This window comes from Oreochromis aureus, linkage group 20 (assembly GCF_013358895.1).
Source record: "Oreochromis aureus strain Israel breed Guangdong linkage group 20, ZZ_aureus, whole genome shotgun sequence".
NCBI classification, from domain to species: Eukaryota; Metazoa; Chordata; class Actinopteri; order Cichliformes; family Cichlidae; genus Oreochromis; species Oreochromis aureus.
In genome coordinates, this window is record NC_052961.1 from 24,270,705 (window position 1) to 24,287,391 (window position 16,687).

At 40.1% G+C, this 16,687-nt stretch overlaps 1 protein-coding gene across 4 annotated transcripts in view; it reads right to left on the reverse strand.

The window, feature by feature from the left end:
* The window catches only part of acot7 (acyl-CoA thioesterase 7), a 49,781-nt gene that overhangs the window by 23,551 nt on the left and 9,543 nt on the right, over positions 1-16,687 (reverse strand). For 2 of the 4 annotated variants that reach the window (XM_031738217.2, XM_039603905.1), the window contains exons 4-7: positions 11,336-11,427; positions 10,921-11,035; positions 9,718-9,732; positions 8,999-9,085 (exon numbers count right to left, since the gene is read on the reverse strand). In XM_031738217.2, coding sequence (XP_031594077.1) covers positions 8,999-9,085; positions 9,718-9,732; positions 10,921-11,035; positions 11,336-11,427 — 309 coding nt within the window. The remainder of the gene's footprint in view (positions 1-8,998; positions 9,086-9,717; positions 9,733-10,920; positions 11,036-11,335; positions 11,428-16,687) is intronic. The other 2 variants (XM_031738219.2, XM_031738216.2) reach the window with 1 other exon arrangement.

The following is a 16,687-nucleotide window of genomic DNA, read 5'->3' on the forward strand; positions in this document are numbered from 1 at the left end:
AACCAAGTCCGTAGTGCAGCCCAGTTTGCCATGGGGCAGAATACCTCAGTGATTAGATTCCTTGTGACGATTTTCCCAAATCTTCGCGGACAATGCTCTCCATAGGCAACAGGCACAATGAGAACAATGAAGGAAGTCTTCCAGGCAGCTCTTGTTGCCCATCAACTCTCTGTACTAACTTCAAGCACTTTTAATTAGAACCAGCTCCGCACATTACGCAAGGCACCCATGGATGAAAGGCAGAGATGTGGGAGACCAAAGGATATCGACAGCAAAGCATGAGCGGCCTCAGCCTCTCTTACGCGTTCTCCCATGGCCTCCTATACTCACCCCTTCGATGACTGCCTCTTTATTTTTTTCTGTCCTGTATTTTGTCTGTCCTCATCTACCGCTGACAATTTTGTCCACAATTCTGCCCCCACCCCCCAACACGTGCTTTAATCATGGACAGTATCAAATGGTTCAAACTGCCTCCTAATGAGCTGTTACTATAGAAACAGGTCTTGTTAACATTACTGCCATGCAGCAACCCACCCACATCTTCTTACAAAGTCCCATACGCTACATTTTTTGTATATTTTAACGTTCTGGGTGAGCTTTATTAAATAGTGTGTGCCTCCTAAAAAAAATGCTATATGTGCTAATTGCAAGCACAGTCATAGTTACCATTTACCTGATGGCACAGAAAATGACTTATAAAATTCCTGTAATGGAATTTCTGTTAAAAAAAACAACCAAAGAACGTGTTTTTGGATAAAGGGATTCGCCACCTATGAAGGTGTGTTTCATCTTCTCCTGACAATTATTTTTCAACATGTAAACCTTGGCCTTCATTAGAGTGATTGACATGGCTGCTTTCTGTTAAGAAATACCTGCTAATTAATGGTAAGTAACATACGAATAAAATACTAGGATTTCATTCACCAAAACAGCAATTCGGAGGACAACCATAAACATGGATACATGTAAGATTTATTATAATTTCACCTGGTGAGTTATAAAAAACAAAATTATATGAGAGGGAAAACTATCCATAAAGACTAAAGAGCTTTTTGAGGAGCTATAAAAAGTTCATTGCTATTCATTTGTAAATTTGGGCATTATAAAGTGGGGGTGCTGGCCTGTTTCAAGCAGCTTTTCCAGGTACTACAGTTTTTGGTATTTTCATCTTTCCTTAATTCATAATTTTCATCACTGAAACGTCTGCACTATTTTGGGTTAACTGTATTGTTCCTTCAAGATGCCTCTATGCATACCTTGGTTGTAACGTGGTTATCTGACTAACTTTTGCTTTTTTTATCAATTCAAAACAGTTCAGCTAGTCTTCTTTGACCTCCAGAGAGCTGCGTTCTGTGTGTATGTCTTTTTCTGAGCATTCTCTTCTAATCCCTAGAGATGGTTGTGTGGGAAAATCCAAGTAGATCAGCAGTTTCTGAAATAGACCAACAACTGCTGAAGTCATTTAAATCGCACTTCTTCCCTTTTTTTAATGCTCGGTTTTAACTTTATTGGTTCATCTTGATTATATCGGCATACCTGAATGCACCACGTTGCTGCCAAATGATTAGTTGATTAGATTTTTGCTTTAAAAAGCAGTGGAGCAGGTGTACCTAACAAAGTGGCCGGTGAGCATGCGTGTCCATGTGAACTGGACATACAGACATCCATAAGTATACAAACAGGGTCAGCAGAGGACCATATGAACTGGACAGGAAACCAACTTTAACAAGAGACAATTGGCTCAAGTCACTTTGCTATTCCAAAAAAACAAAACAAAAAACAAGGACACACTCACAGTTACAACAGTGCAAATATCTGTCTTAGACTGCAGAGACAAAGCGGGAGACAATCAGGAGACATTTTCTCTAGATGCAGAGGGAGATCAGTGAACTCCCCACACACTAAGCACACAATGGTCATGCTTTAAAATTGGCTACACAAGCTGATGAATCGCCTCTTTTTATATAAGAGAAAGTCTGACCTGCATAGACCCCACAATTAGTGTAACTTAGAGTTGAGGTGTATCAGCAGAATTCAGCTGAGGGGGCAGAGTGACAGAGTGCAGAGATAAATAAACTCACATAGGGTCCAACATAGGCTTGTTATACCAGTCTTTCAGCTTGTGATGCGCTGAATCAATCGGCTGTAGTTAAAGTTGGTGCATTTTCTCTCTTCTACTGATTTCAAGTCATTGTTTAAACAAATGCTTCTCTAACACTCCTCCCTGCTAATGACTGGTTTTAACATCATGTAGCTTCTATAAATATGACTATAAGCAGTTTGAAATATTTCATTTGTAGTTTTTAAAAAGGTTTTTGTAATGCACATGTTTTTGAACAGCCAAACAATCCTTTCTTTCATATAAACCTGCACAGTATTGGAGATCGTCTGATTGTTGAGGTGTTCTCTGAATTATTGTAGGGTTGTTGCCTTACAATATAAAGCACCTTGAGTTGACTGTTGTTGTGATATAAATAAAACTAATTTGAAATTGAACTTAATTATAGATCAAACTCAATTTAAAATCAGGATTAAATATTTGCTTTCTAAGTGGGATGCATTGGTTTAGCTCTGCAGGAGAGGTTTTCTGAGATATAATTGATGTTTTTAGGTTTTGGTTTTTGGTTTTTTAGAGATGTGGAAAGCGAAAAAAACCTGTGCACAGAACCAAAACGTGCAGATGCACACATTAAGCAGTGGCATGAGAGACACTCTGTCTATTAGCAGCCCACGATTTCTTCGTAACATGGCATTTGAGTGGACAAACCTTACAAAACGCAGCTTACAATGTTGTCTTTTTATTTTTCTCTCGCTTTGTTTTTTTTGTTCTAGTGGTTTTAATCGGGTCGCAGTGGTGTCCACCTGTGGCAATCAGCTGCTGTTTCCATAGAAACAGGTGGCACGCTTCCTTAGAACACAATGGGTGGAGGGAGCAGGCAGAGAGAGCAGAGAGAGAGAAAGAGAAAGGGGGCAGGATATAATAAGGAGAAGTAAGCAGATGGTAAAGGATAAGCAACAAAACAAAGAAAAGTTTTTAAAAAAAAGGAAAAGGAAGACCTTTCACCATTTTGAAAGCACTAAAACTGCATTTCAAAATCCACTGATGTGTTTTCTCATTTACTCCTGGCGCTATGTAGTCATGCATATAGTTTTGGATTTGTGTGACTAATTTTTGAGACATCTGTCTCTAAACCACCTGCTGGGATGAAAGGAACCAACTGTGCTTCTCAAACAGTGCTCTACATCACCACATACCTCAAAGGGACTATATTCCTCAGTAGAAATCAGTTTTAAAAATAATCTTTTGAAAAAATATTGGAAGTTTGTTGAATAATATCCAAACTGCATTGCATCCGCATGCTAGAAACCAAAAAAGGTCAAGAGGTAATTGATTTATTTAGTAAACCACCAGGCCTTCCTCAACTGTTACCAGTTACCAGTTGATCTGGGGGTGACATAAGTGATTCCAGCCAATCACGTCTAACAGCTGAGGAACACCCACTCCTTTTCTGTACAGACTCCTTACACAAGTGGAGAAAAGACTGTAAGGTATTGAGAGCGTGTACCCTGGCTCTGTGACCTGACTTGGTTATGTAAACAAATTAAGTGTAGTGAAGGCAGCAGAAGCGAATAACAGGGAACACTGCCTAACAAGCAACGGCATGTACAGAAAAAGTGGGCAGCGTGTGCATACATGCGTTCTAAATGACCTGCATGCTTGTTCCACATATGATTTTTAATTGGGCAAAGTTCTCAGCGAGCCCTCCTAATTAAAAAAGGCAACCGTGACACGTGTGAGACTTATATGTCCCACCTTGCTCCCCCGCCCCTGCTGCCCCGTCCTGTCTCCTTTTCACCTCTCTCTTTCTCAGTCAACATCTCTCTTCTGCTTCTCTTCCTCCTTATATATACTGTGTCTCTCTGATGGCCTCTTTACATAGCTGACCTCAATAGAAATGTCAGCATGAGGCAAGAACATCGAAGCCCAAACAATATATCTCAACTGATAAAAGGCATCTGGTCTGCGCTGATAAAATGCTGTTTTTTTTTTACAAGGGCAGCCTGAATGCCTTCTAGTGAGAGTTTGCTTATTATAAGGTTGGAACATCAGATAAGCAGATTTTTTTTGTTACGCTTGGCTTAAACATCAAATCTGACTACGCTACCCTTGTTGCTTTCATTGTTTGTCTTGCCTTTAATCTTAGTTCGCTTTCTGTTTGCACAGTGCTTTGTTTCTCTTTTTCTCTAAAGTACACTGGAAAAAGGTTGCTTTTAGGGGGAGTGTGGATCAAACCCAGCAGCATCCAGGGGGAAACCAAAAAAAAGTAAAAGATCTGTTCAGGAATGTACAGACACAGTTTTTCAAATATAATACTATTAAAAAAAATAGTTTCTCTGCATAAAGATGGCAGAATTTTCCTAGCAAGAACTCCAAGTAGCATGAAGTACAGATAACAAGCACATGTACCTCCTGTTACAAAGAGCTCCGCTCGCTGTTTCAGTGGTTCATTTCCTGCTTCGTTGTTCAGCATTTTGTTTTTTCCCTCATTGCAGTCCTCCCCATAACACCAGAGTGCCGTTATGCAAGTAACACAGAACGACAACCACCCAAGCAGTTACTTAAGCAATGCAACAGTGCACACATGCACATAAATGTTCTCCATTCACTTAGGACAACAAGAGCACTAAAAGCAAGAAAAATGCTTCTCAAGGACGTTTCTCCTTGGATTAAATCTGCAGTTCTTCGACTGTGCCTCTGTGGTTAAAGGTAAAGTCAGTCGTGCTAATCCAAATGCTTATTTTTACAAATTCAGCAAATAGTTTTTCATGGTCCATAACCTGTCTGTTCTGTGTGCACACTAAAATAACAGGGATAGTTTTTGCACAAATTCCTCTACAAATGGGAGAAATAACTTCTCACTCACAGACCTCATAGCTTTAGTCACAGCTTTGTATTCCATCAAACTAATAACAGGGATCCTTCACGCTCAGGTTACTTCTATGAATCCCTGCATGCTTTCTATGAGGGTTAATTAAGATACGTTTAAAAACACTATTTTTAAACGACTTTTTAACCTGCTCAGGTGAGATGGTAGCACAAAGTACCAAGCTTCTAAAGCTTCCAAAACATATCTGAAAGACTTTGAGTATTTTCTTCCCTATTCATAGGGGAAGGTTTTACCCAAGGAACCAATTTTGTCATTATCTTGGTTTTTATATGTAGATTCCTTTGTTTTATTATTATACTCCAATTATGGTTTACTTCCTGCCTTTCTTTCCTTTTCCACTTGTTTGACTAGTCCCTTGTTACCAGTTCTTTCTTGAGGGATTTTGTCCAAATTCGTCTTGTATTTGATCTGTGTTGCTTCTTTCTCTGTCATTATTATTTCTTCTTTCAGCCTTTGTGTCCTCTTGTATGACTAGACGTTGTAACTATAAGAACAGACTCAAATATAGCACTGCTCATGGAAAAGCTCAAGGAAGAAAACAATGAGCCCCACCTGAAGAAACGTTCCTTTACAACAGTGTTGATTTTGAGGATTGTGTCATGTATGCTTCTCTGTATGTTTCCAGTAACCCCCAAGCTAGGGCTAACATGAGGCTGTAAGTGTAAACCTGGATCCAATCTTTCCATTTGGTCTGCTAGCTTCAGACAGTTGTTTACTTGGCAAAGCATTGAATCTGGCAGTTTCCCATCTGATTCTGCCCACCAAGATTTCCTGGAGCCACTCTTTCATAAACCCCCCCACAAAGAAGTGATGCTCACAGTGACCTTCTTCTCACCTATTCTTGAGTCTGTTTCTGGGTCAGCTGTTGATCTCTCATGATCCTGGGCCAGTGAAGGTCTCTCCTGCTTCTAAATGTGCTGGACCAGCCAATGCTTTTCCTGTCCCTGAGTTTGTTGCCAGTCCAAATGACCCCTCTCATCTACAAATTAACCAGCAACTATTTCTGCATATGTGTCGGCTGAGGTTTTCCCTGTTCTCAGTCACAGGCAGTCAATATCTGCTGTGTCACGGTGTCTGCTTCTGAGGAAAAAGTCCCCTTGCAGTCTGCCTGCGGATCATCAGTGCAGTACCTAAATCAATCTAACAACTAACTCACTAATGCTTGATGCTGTGCTTCAGTTCGTTTCTGTTGCTTGTTTGACAACATTATATAAGATGGGGTTTTTTTTGGTTCAGCAATGAGAAAGAGATATCCATTTAACATGCCATCTAAGACTGGAACATTCCTCTTTGTTCACCTGCACTTAGAGGTTAAAGTGGGACGGAACGATCCAGAAAAGCGTTCCTGCGCCTTCAGTTAATGAGTAATTACAACTGATGGACTTCACGTCCTGCAGCTATTGCCACCGAGGCAGTTAAGTCACCCCAGGGACCCGCTTACATTTCCTGCAACATTTCAAACAGCTCAACAAATATGAGCAGTTTGGCGCACAGTGTGTCTCCTAGTTAAAGGTATAGTTTCTGTATTTTTCAGGCTGAAAAAAAATGCTAATGTGTGTTATTTTATTCTTCGAGAAGGGGAAAGATGTAATAAAGAAAGGACTAGACATGAAGATGAGAGACTATTGTCAGTGCACAGCAGAGCACAGCAGGCTAAACTGGGTGATTTGCAGTATTGTTTACAGTTTTCAGTGATGGACTAGATGCAGTGGTGCAGGGCAGAGTGCGGTCTCCATGGTCACCATTAGGTAAGGTCATGGGTTGCAGTAGAGACATTATAAGAGAGAGAAATGACACTAAATTTATAGGAGAATTTTTCAGCTGCAAAGATGGTGGCAGATACACCTCCCAGAGAAAAACAGCTTTTATTTGTGAGACAAGTTGGCAAATTCTGAACAGATATTCTGTGCATGCAGTTTTTGCTTTATGTTTTATGTTAATCAAAAATGTGTGTTTAAGTATGGCTGCAGAAATCGCTTCTAGAAGCCCTTTAGAAAGAGTCATCGATTTAAATTTAAAGCAATGATGCTCTTTAGCAGCACTTGCCAAATGCTACTTTTATGATGCCTTTATACTGGCTAGATGCTGGAAAGTAGCCCTGATGGTTGATTTAACATATGTATTGAAGAACAAAAACCACAAAGAGCATCAAGCCTGAGAAACAGACTTATTTGTTATGGAGTCATTTCCCTCCAATGCACTGTTACACCAGTATTTATTGTTCCCCCACCTGCAAAATCCCACTTTAACCTCCACCTACACAGACCCTACACAGATATTCTCATCATTGGGTTACTCTGCCTTTACTTTAACACAAGCATTAACACCAAAAAACAAACACACATATTCATCATATATTTAATCAATTTATTATTGTTTTGACTCTATATTTACGTCTTTCCTCGCTGCTATCTTATTCCGCAACTCTGAATCTGTCTCACTTTGCTCAAACCTTTTTGCCTTACTGTATGTTCTCCACTCTAAGCAGCTGTTTCATCCTCCACAACTCCCTGCAGAATTTTCATACTGTACTGAGGCAGTGAATGGGCTGACCTGTCCCTGCGTTGAATACTAAACAGCATGTCGTTCGTGCTCTTTGTTTCACTTGCGTGAGAATGACAAAGAAGTCTGACAGACGCAGATGACAAATGGCAGACGGCAACTTGGAAACACTGAGCTCTGAAATGGCTTGTCAGCAGCTGTTAGTGAATCAATCACACAGTGTGAATGAAAACTAAAAGCACTTTTAAAATTTCACTTTCTACTGATTTGAAAACTACAGGATTATCAAACGGTCTGATTTGAGCAAATAGCAAGTTTTGGTTGTTTGCTTACATTATCTTTGATGTGCATATATTATAGCTACGTGAATTTACACATGCACTCACCAGCTTCTTTCTTAGGTACACCTAATCAACTCAATAAAGGAAATATCTTATCAGCTAATCACATAGCAGCAACTCAGGGAATATAGGCATATCAATATCTCATCTTCTGCTGCAGCATTCAGATATTAGGGGCAGAATTTGGTGTCAACAACATGGAAGCATGGATCCACCCTGCTTGTTTTAGTGCTGCAGGTGATGGTGATTTAATGGTGCAGGAGATTTTTTCATGCCAAACTTTAGGCTCCATCATTTAAATACCACAACCTACTTGAGTATTGCTCTTGATAGTGAGCATCCTTTTATGACCACAGTGTACCCATCTTCTGATGGCTGCTTCTAGCAGAATAACAAACTATGTCATAAAGCTCAACTCATCTCAAACTAGTTTCTTGAACATAACAGTGAGTTCCCTGTATTGAAATGTTCTCCACAGTCACCAGATCTCAATCCAATAGAGCACCTTTGGGATGTGGTGGAATAGGATATTCACATCATGGTTGTAGAGCCAATAATACTGCAGCAACTGTGTGATGCTGCCATGTACACATGAACCAAAATCTCTGAGGAATGTTTCCAACACTTTGTTGAATCTATACCAAGAAGAATTAGGTCCAGCACAGTACAAGTGAGGTCTACCTAATAACGTGTCCAGTGAATGTGCATACAATACAGTAGTATCACCTATTGTTGTGTGTAGGATCTCCATACAAATAATTAGTAAGCGCAGTCACCATCCAACCCATACATTCATGCAATATATGTTGTGAAGAAAACATATGCTTAAGACTGGATTCAGGCTAAGAGGAAGTATGAAGCCTTCATTAGTTTGAACCATGTAATGCTATCTTAATTTGCTCTCTTTGATAGTTTGAAAATGTATTTCTATCTTTAGCAGCTTAATAATTTATTCTATAAATGAAGTTTCAGTCATGACTAATGAGTTTAATAACACTGAGTTTATAGAAGACATTTCTTATAGCCAGACTGTAGTTAACCTAAATAATCTTCATCAAGAATTTAGTGTGTTTTTTCATGTCCCCTCATGCTGCAGTATAAAAAATGCTAAATCCTCAGCTCTCAGAAACATATTAGTGGGTAACTCTGAAATTTGCTGTATAACATTTCATCAGTGAATGTATCTAGAAAAAGAAACAGACTCACCTCCATGAACATAGTCATGCAATGTACAGTCTGAAGGGCCCACCAGATGAATCAGACTCGACTGGCTGAAGCCAACAGTGTGCTTTTCTGCAAGGCAAACAGACAAACACACATTCAACAAAAAAAATAAATAAATAAATAAAAAATTAAAAGCAGAGCTCAACCAACAAGGCTTGTGTATCAGCCGATATAAGCCATTTACCAATATATTGGTATTGATAACCAGCAGTGACAAATTAAGATTTGAAAAGAAAAGGGAAGGATAGGATGGGAGAAACACCCTTCAGACATGTTATGTGGAGTGATGTTGGATAGTTTGTCCACTAGAGGGCACTCTTGCAACTTCCCTGTTGGCAAGGCATGTTGATAAAGGCGCATACACAACAACCAGCTGATCCAATCAGAGCTAAGCAGAGCATAAGCAACTAATCCACAATTTTACTGTTATTTTCTTGTAATAAGGGCTCAAAAACAAGTGCACACAATAAATAAACAGGGAAATATGTTTGTTTTGTGTTTCTGAAAGAAACAAATATCGACCGATATACTGGGCTTTTCAATCACTAAATATCGGTATCAGTCGTAAAATATCTATATCGGTCAGCCTCAAAATAAAGACCTTAATTTCAAAATAAAACATTGCGTGAACAAAGCAAGCCACTGCCAACAACACCTTCATGCATAAGCAGATTCTGCCAAGCTACTTGCGGATCACATACCTTTTGGTGGATCCTCTGATGAAGCAGTGACAAAATTAGGGAATTTGATTAGAGTCGTTTTAATATGGATGAATACATGTATATAGCACTTCATGATAAATACAATACTTTTTAATGCATTAATTTATGGTATCACTCCAAAACTAGCTTCCAGCAGTGCACCAAAATATTTTAATCTCTAGTATAGCCCAGTCAAGCATTTCAGCACAGTTAATTTCATAAATAACACCTGTACATTTATAGCACGTGACCACTCACTCCTACAACATGTAAACAAGAAGCAGAGGCCTGACTACTTATAAAATATTACAAAATAAGAAGCACAAAAGTAAAAAAAAAGAAAGAAAATAAAATAGATGTCTTTGCCTGGACATTTAGTAAGAGTGTTACTGAAACTGGTGAGATCAGAGTGTGAATGTTAGATTAAAAGCACTTAAACTGAGAAAAATATTGTTGAATGAATGGGTGAATGAGCCATGTTGTGTGAAGCACTTTAAGTGATCAAGTGGAGTAAAAAAGCGAAATATAAGAACCAGCCCATTTCCCATTCATGTGTGAAGACAGTCAAAGTAAAACACATACTTTAGTGGCACTGAAAAGAATCGGTTTGGGAGGTGTTTTTAAAGCTAACTCAAGAGGGTATCACCCCCTGCCAGAGAAAGAAAGTCTCAGAAATGAGAAAAGAAGTACCCACGCAGCGGTGTTTCCAAATGGATCCATTTCTGGGTTCTTCAAGTGCTCTTGTGAGGATGCTAGGGCCCACGTGTTTACATGTTAAATGTTTAAATGTATTCCTGTGGATGCGCTCTGAGAGCACTCCAGGGATTCTTCACTTGCTTGATTTATCATTGTTTTATCTTGATATTCAGCAATAATATCCCTGTGTTTTAACTCTGCAAAAAGCATTTGCTTTTGACTTTCTGCTGCAGCTCAGCGTGAAGCCATGGTGCCAGCAGTGAAAATACATCAAAAAACCAAATTGCTTTTCCTGTCACTGCATTAATTGGGCAACAACAAAGATGGCTGTACAGTATTTTTAGTATTTTTATGGCATACTATTCGCAAACCCCATGAGGGAGGAGTGGAAGAAATTTCACTCATATCTGCATCATCACTGCAAACTTGTAAGATAGGAAAACAACTTCTATAGGTGTGGTTTTGTGTCTGCAAACTGATATAGGACCCTGAGCTTGAATATATTACCTGGGTTGGGTGGAGATGGCATCACCTCTTCAATCCTCGCCTTGGTCTCCAGTCTCTCCATCTTCTGAGCCTCATAGCGCTTCCTGCCCTCCTCTTCTTGTTCAGCACTAGCATACTGTAGAAAGAATATATTCAACATGCTGAACACTTGTGCGTAGATCCACTCAAACACCACTCTCTGCACAAATACACGTGGAGTAAAGCAAAGACTTGAAACAAGCATGTATTCAAAACAAAGATGGGTGAAAGGGACTTTTTATTTTATTAAATGTCAGCCATTTCTATCTTGACTTTGCTCGTGTCATTTTAGACATGGGGCCGTGAGAGGAGGGGTGGAAAAGTCATTGAGACAGAGAGAAGCTAAAGGATAAGATGCCACAATTTTAAGATGCAAGCAATTTGAGTTTCCGTGTACCTTGACGGGTGGCACCTCCATGATCTTGTCAACATTTCGCAGAGAGCAGGGGACGTACCACAGCGCTGCCTTGTTGGCCAGCTTTTTGGCACCTGCAGTCACAGAGAAAAGGTTGAGTACTCATCTTAGGGAAAATGTCAGGGAACGCGTCATTTCTACCAAATGAAGAGGCAACGTTTTTGTGACCATAATCTAATTGGTGAGAAATTTTGACATCTTGATGTCTTTCAAATAAAACAACAATGGAGCAAAGAATTTTGAAATGGCTGTTGTCAAAACAGACACTTTTATTAATACCACAATAAAGGCCACTTCAGTTTTTAACAAGTCAATTGGCGCTGCCTATTTGCAAAAGATTAGTCTTTCTTGTGAAAAGAAAGGGAGAAAAAAACACTTTGTGTTCAAACACAATAGTTGTTGCCCGTTCACAACACAAGTACTCGCAGTCACGTAGCTAGCTAAGCCTGGCGTATCTGTAAATCCTGAACTTTCTGCATTTCAGTGTTGTAATTATGAAACCAATGAAACCATGGCAACTCATTCATCATCAAGTGTCTGCACATATATGTATGTTGGCTATACCACAGTGTAATGCTTTGGCAGTTGGAGGCTGTAGCACTGACTCTGAATTCCTATAGAAAGTTCAGAACGAGAGGATCAGAAAACAAAACTCATAGAAGTCGCATTACATCGCAATCAGCCAGAGAGGTTGTCATAGTGATATATCTGTTCTACTCTGCCCACACTTTTTCACTTAATTTGCTAACACGGAGAGAGAGAGGGGCTATTTTAGGTTGGCGTTGTTATGGCACACAGATTAAAGGCAGCATCGGGGCAGCAGGTTGAAGCGAAATTACTGTTTTAAAGGGGTTTTTTTCCTACAATATGCGATTAACTTTTTCAGCTTTCGAGCTTTGAAGTCCTTTTTGAAGCCTGTATGAGCAAAATGTTTTATTGAACATGTTGCATTTTTATTATGATAACTTGAGTCAAATTTCATAAACGTGCATGACTACAGGCTTCAAAATAAGGCATATTTATAGCTGGAACAGCCTTACTGAAAATATGTCATTTAATATGTGTCTCATCAGTAAACCAGCCGGGCTCTTTGCATGAGGACATGTGAAGTTAAGAGAAGAGAGCAGGAGCGAGCAGCTTTTAACAGGCTACTCCTGGGAAAATAGCATTTGCATTTTACACCCGAGTTAAAAACTGTGCAGACAGCCAGGCCTCGTTGCCATGCCAACCGCGCTTCTTTCCTCCTCCTCTCATTTGTGCCCGCCCTTGTCAGCAACCAGGAAGTTGCCCACAGGAGAAAGGGAGGGATATTTACATATCCTTGACTCTACCCAAGACTGAGTGACTCTACTCTATTATTAGCTACTGATGGACCTTGAAGTGAACTGTGTTTAGGGTGGAGGGAGAAACAAGAGAGAAGCGAGAAGAAGGAACGAAGGAAGGAAGGATGGAAGAACCATTCCCAGTACAACTGATGCCCTTTTTGATCGGAAAGGAACCAGATAACCGGCTTTGAATTTAAAATCCCTCTACATCAAATGGAGACAATGTCAATGTTTGACCATGTCCTCGCCCGGACTTCAACCTTGTATCCTTCACAGTACATCCACTGAAACAGCACATATTCTTTTGCACCATGCTTGCAGGCATAGCACATTTTGAAGGCAAAACAAATTTGAGGCAGACCTTGAAAATACAACAGTATTCACAATGTGCCCCTTAGGGCTAATTACGAGACCTTAAGATAACTCTGCATGGTTTTCTCAGGAACACAAAGTACACATATGTTCCCATGCAGTGAAAGTTCTATATTTTCACTGTTTCTTCAAGATTTTTATGTGCAGTATCAGAAGAAACAGTCTATGTTCTGCCAAATACAAACATAAATTATGCAAAATCTAAAATTTACCCTCAGCGCAATAAAAAAGCATTTAGATGACGTTCATTTAGCATCTGTTGTGTATAACGGGGACAGAGGTTAGCATTTACTTCACAGTAAGAAGTGTATGAGTTTGAGCCTTTCTGCTTTTTTTACTGTGTCTGGTGATTTTCTATGCACCCCAGTTTGCTCCCACAGTCCAAAGTACTGCATGTTCGATTAAAGATAGATAGATAGATAGATGTTAGATACTAAGTGTGCTGTAGGTCCAGATATGAGAAAGCTAAAGCTTTATATCACCTGTGAGACTAGAAAAGTGCTGCACACATGTCAGTTTAGTCCCAAAAGTAGCAATTTATGAAATATAAATCAGTAGGTTTCCTCATATGTAATATGGCCCCCTTTGTAAAGGTATATTGTTGTCTATCATTACATCAAGGAACCTTAAGTTTAAGACTGATCTTTGTAGGCAGGCACCAATCACTACCCGCTGTCAAGGGTACAACCATAGACGATACAGCCCCAGTGACAAGTTGATGCAGCCTTTAAGTTGCTTTCTGAGGTCAGTATCATCTGCCTGTCTGCATGTAAAAGTGACCATTACTAGAAAAGTGGTTGATTTTGACACGTGTCTACAGACTCACAAAAGCTGGGTCTGAACTAGCAGGAGGAACAGCTTGCTTACTTAGTTAGGATTAAAGAATTGCAGAATAGAAAGATTTTGGCTCCATGAACCACGGGCACAAATCTGCTCTGTCAAATTTCTACATTCTGTGCTAACGGATCTCGCTTGACTTTGGGGATGATTTTTCAAGTTCAGGCGGTGACAGCTTTGGAACAAGGGCCTCCATAAATGGTAAAAGGCATTATGACAGCTGAGAGAAATGGCACCTAGCAGTGGCAGGCACCTTTTTTTCCCCCCCTCCAATATATATGGGGTGTCAGTGGAGCAAGACCAGTGCAGCAGTGCAGTGAGTGCTTTAATGTGCAAAATCGCAACTGCCTGTGCAAGAAAGGATATTACACGTGATACAAGGCAACTAGTATCACTTGGCTCTTTTTACAGGAGTATAACGTCAGCAAAAGGACAGCTTCACCTTCTGAAGAGACAGGCAAAAATAAAACCCCTCATTATGGAGCAAGAATCCAATAGGTGTTGTTTTGTAAGTACTACACAGACACTCTTTTAGCGTAATACGCAGCAGAATTCAAAACACTAAGCTGTGTCACATTTAATTAGAAATAAGAGCATTTTGGGGTTGAATCTCACGGCTTACATGGGTGCTTATGTTGGTGGGGGTGGCAGGGGACGACGTCCTCCAGCACGACTCATACATCTTCCAATTCCTTTAATCTAAGTTTAAGTCATCAATCAGGACTTCATGGTAAAATTCACACTTTTTGTTCAAATGAAAACATTTTAGGCAGTCCCAGTCTGACAACCTCAATGTCTGTAATTTCTCACCTTTCCTGCTCTTCCTTCCTGCCCTTTACCCGATATCTTTCCTTTTTCTTTCACCATGAGCTATTTCACTTGATTTGTGTCTTTTACTGATTCACCTCTGTGCTCTCCCCTTGGTCTCTTACTCACTGGCCTTAATTCTTTCTCGAAGCAGAAAAAAGACCCTTGTTTTCTTTTCTCCTTCCTGAACAGCCTGTTCCAGGCTCTGAGACAGTGCAGAGGGGATCGTTCTTGGTACTTGATCCCCGTGATCAAAACCACAGATTTTCCATTGTGCTCAGCCAAGGCTCCATTACTTTTAATTATACTACATTCCCGCTCTGGGGAATGTTACAGCCTGATAGGAATAGATTAAATCATGGCAGCAGTGGAGTTTCTAGCAGTGCTTTCTGAGTGAGGATTATCCGATACTCAATTTAAACTTTTTTTAATATTTGTTTGTGCTCAGCACAGTGAATTAAACATCGTTACTGTGAGGACCTCTCTTCTCAAGCAAAATAAAGATCTGGAAATCCAGCTGTGAGACAAAAAGCTTTTGCACAGTTGACAGACTCCAGAGTGAGTCCACATAAACAACTTCCATGTTAAACTAAACTAACCTTCATTTTCTTGCAGCATCAAGTTTAAAAAAAAAAGTAAGAGATGCCTTCAAGTCAAACCAGCCTTGTGCTTTATTGTTAAGGTTTTTGTGTGGTATTTTTAAGTATATTGTTTTCTGTGTTAGATTTAAACACATTTTCTTCGCATAGATATATTAATGACAATTACGCTATTAACAAAAAAAGCATGATAGTTTTTTTTAATGTTGTTGAGCTGAATTTAAAGCTAAAAAAATCCATTTTATATGTCTTTGTATGTTCTCGTAGCACTCTGAGGATGTGAAGTTCTGTGACCTACCAGGACAGGAACTATCATGGTTACAACATTTTAAGCGTCAAACCCACAATGCAGCGCTCTCAGCTCTCTCCCTGCTCATTTGTGTTGAACAGGAGGGATTTGTGTATGTCGTGTTCATGTGAATGTGCGCCAGAGTGAGCATGCAATACAAGCAGCATTGCATCACTCTGAATTTAGCATATGTATGTGCGAGTCCCATGAGTGTCTGAGCACAAGCACATTATATGAAAGTCCAGAGCGCACATGTGTTTTCGTGTGCATGTTTGTGTGTGTGTGAGAGAGTGTGGCATTTCATTATGCATGTGTATTCTCACATCTGCAAATCTGCACGTGCTTTAGTGTGTGTAGGTCTAACCGTGAGTGCGCATGTGTATGTTAGTACGCATGCGCAATCCCCCCAGCAGGGACAATCATCACGGCTCGTGCCCACAGTAGGCAGCCTTACCCTGAGGGTCTGTGACTGAGGCCTGCCTGACGAGATGCTGCCTGACTGACTGTGGAACCTGGATGATTGCCTCCTCCACATACGCACGCACACACACACACACACATACATACTAAATAAATGCAAAGATCCTTGCACAAAGAGCGCAATATACAAGGAGCATGCACATCAACATCTGCACAGAGCTACAAAAGCATGCACGGCTGCACAAATGCACACCCTGTGATGTACACCAATGTGCATAAAAATACACAAAGTGCATATTCTGGTCTACAACTAGTAAAATCCTTTGTTCTGTGTTCCTGTTTAAGCAATCTATCAATCTTTTGCCTTGGAAAAGAGCTGGTCGGGAATGTGTAAAACCTGCCAGTCGTGTCTCGGTATGTGTTCTCTTTTAGTAAGAAGGAAACTGTGTTCATTCAGTGTGGGTGTGAGAACACGTAGGTGTGTGATTTTTTTTTTTTTCTGTGTCTAAAGTGTCCACATATGAGGCTCTGCATGCATGCAGGTCATCCCTGCACAACCACGTGTGTGTATAGGCGTGGGTCAGTGTGTTGGGTACGTGCATGCGTTGTGATGGAGAATGTGTGCAGGTACATCCACTTGGCATCCGTGTCTGACTGGGCCACATTGTGTGAGGCCTGATGCTAA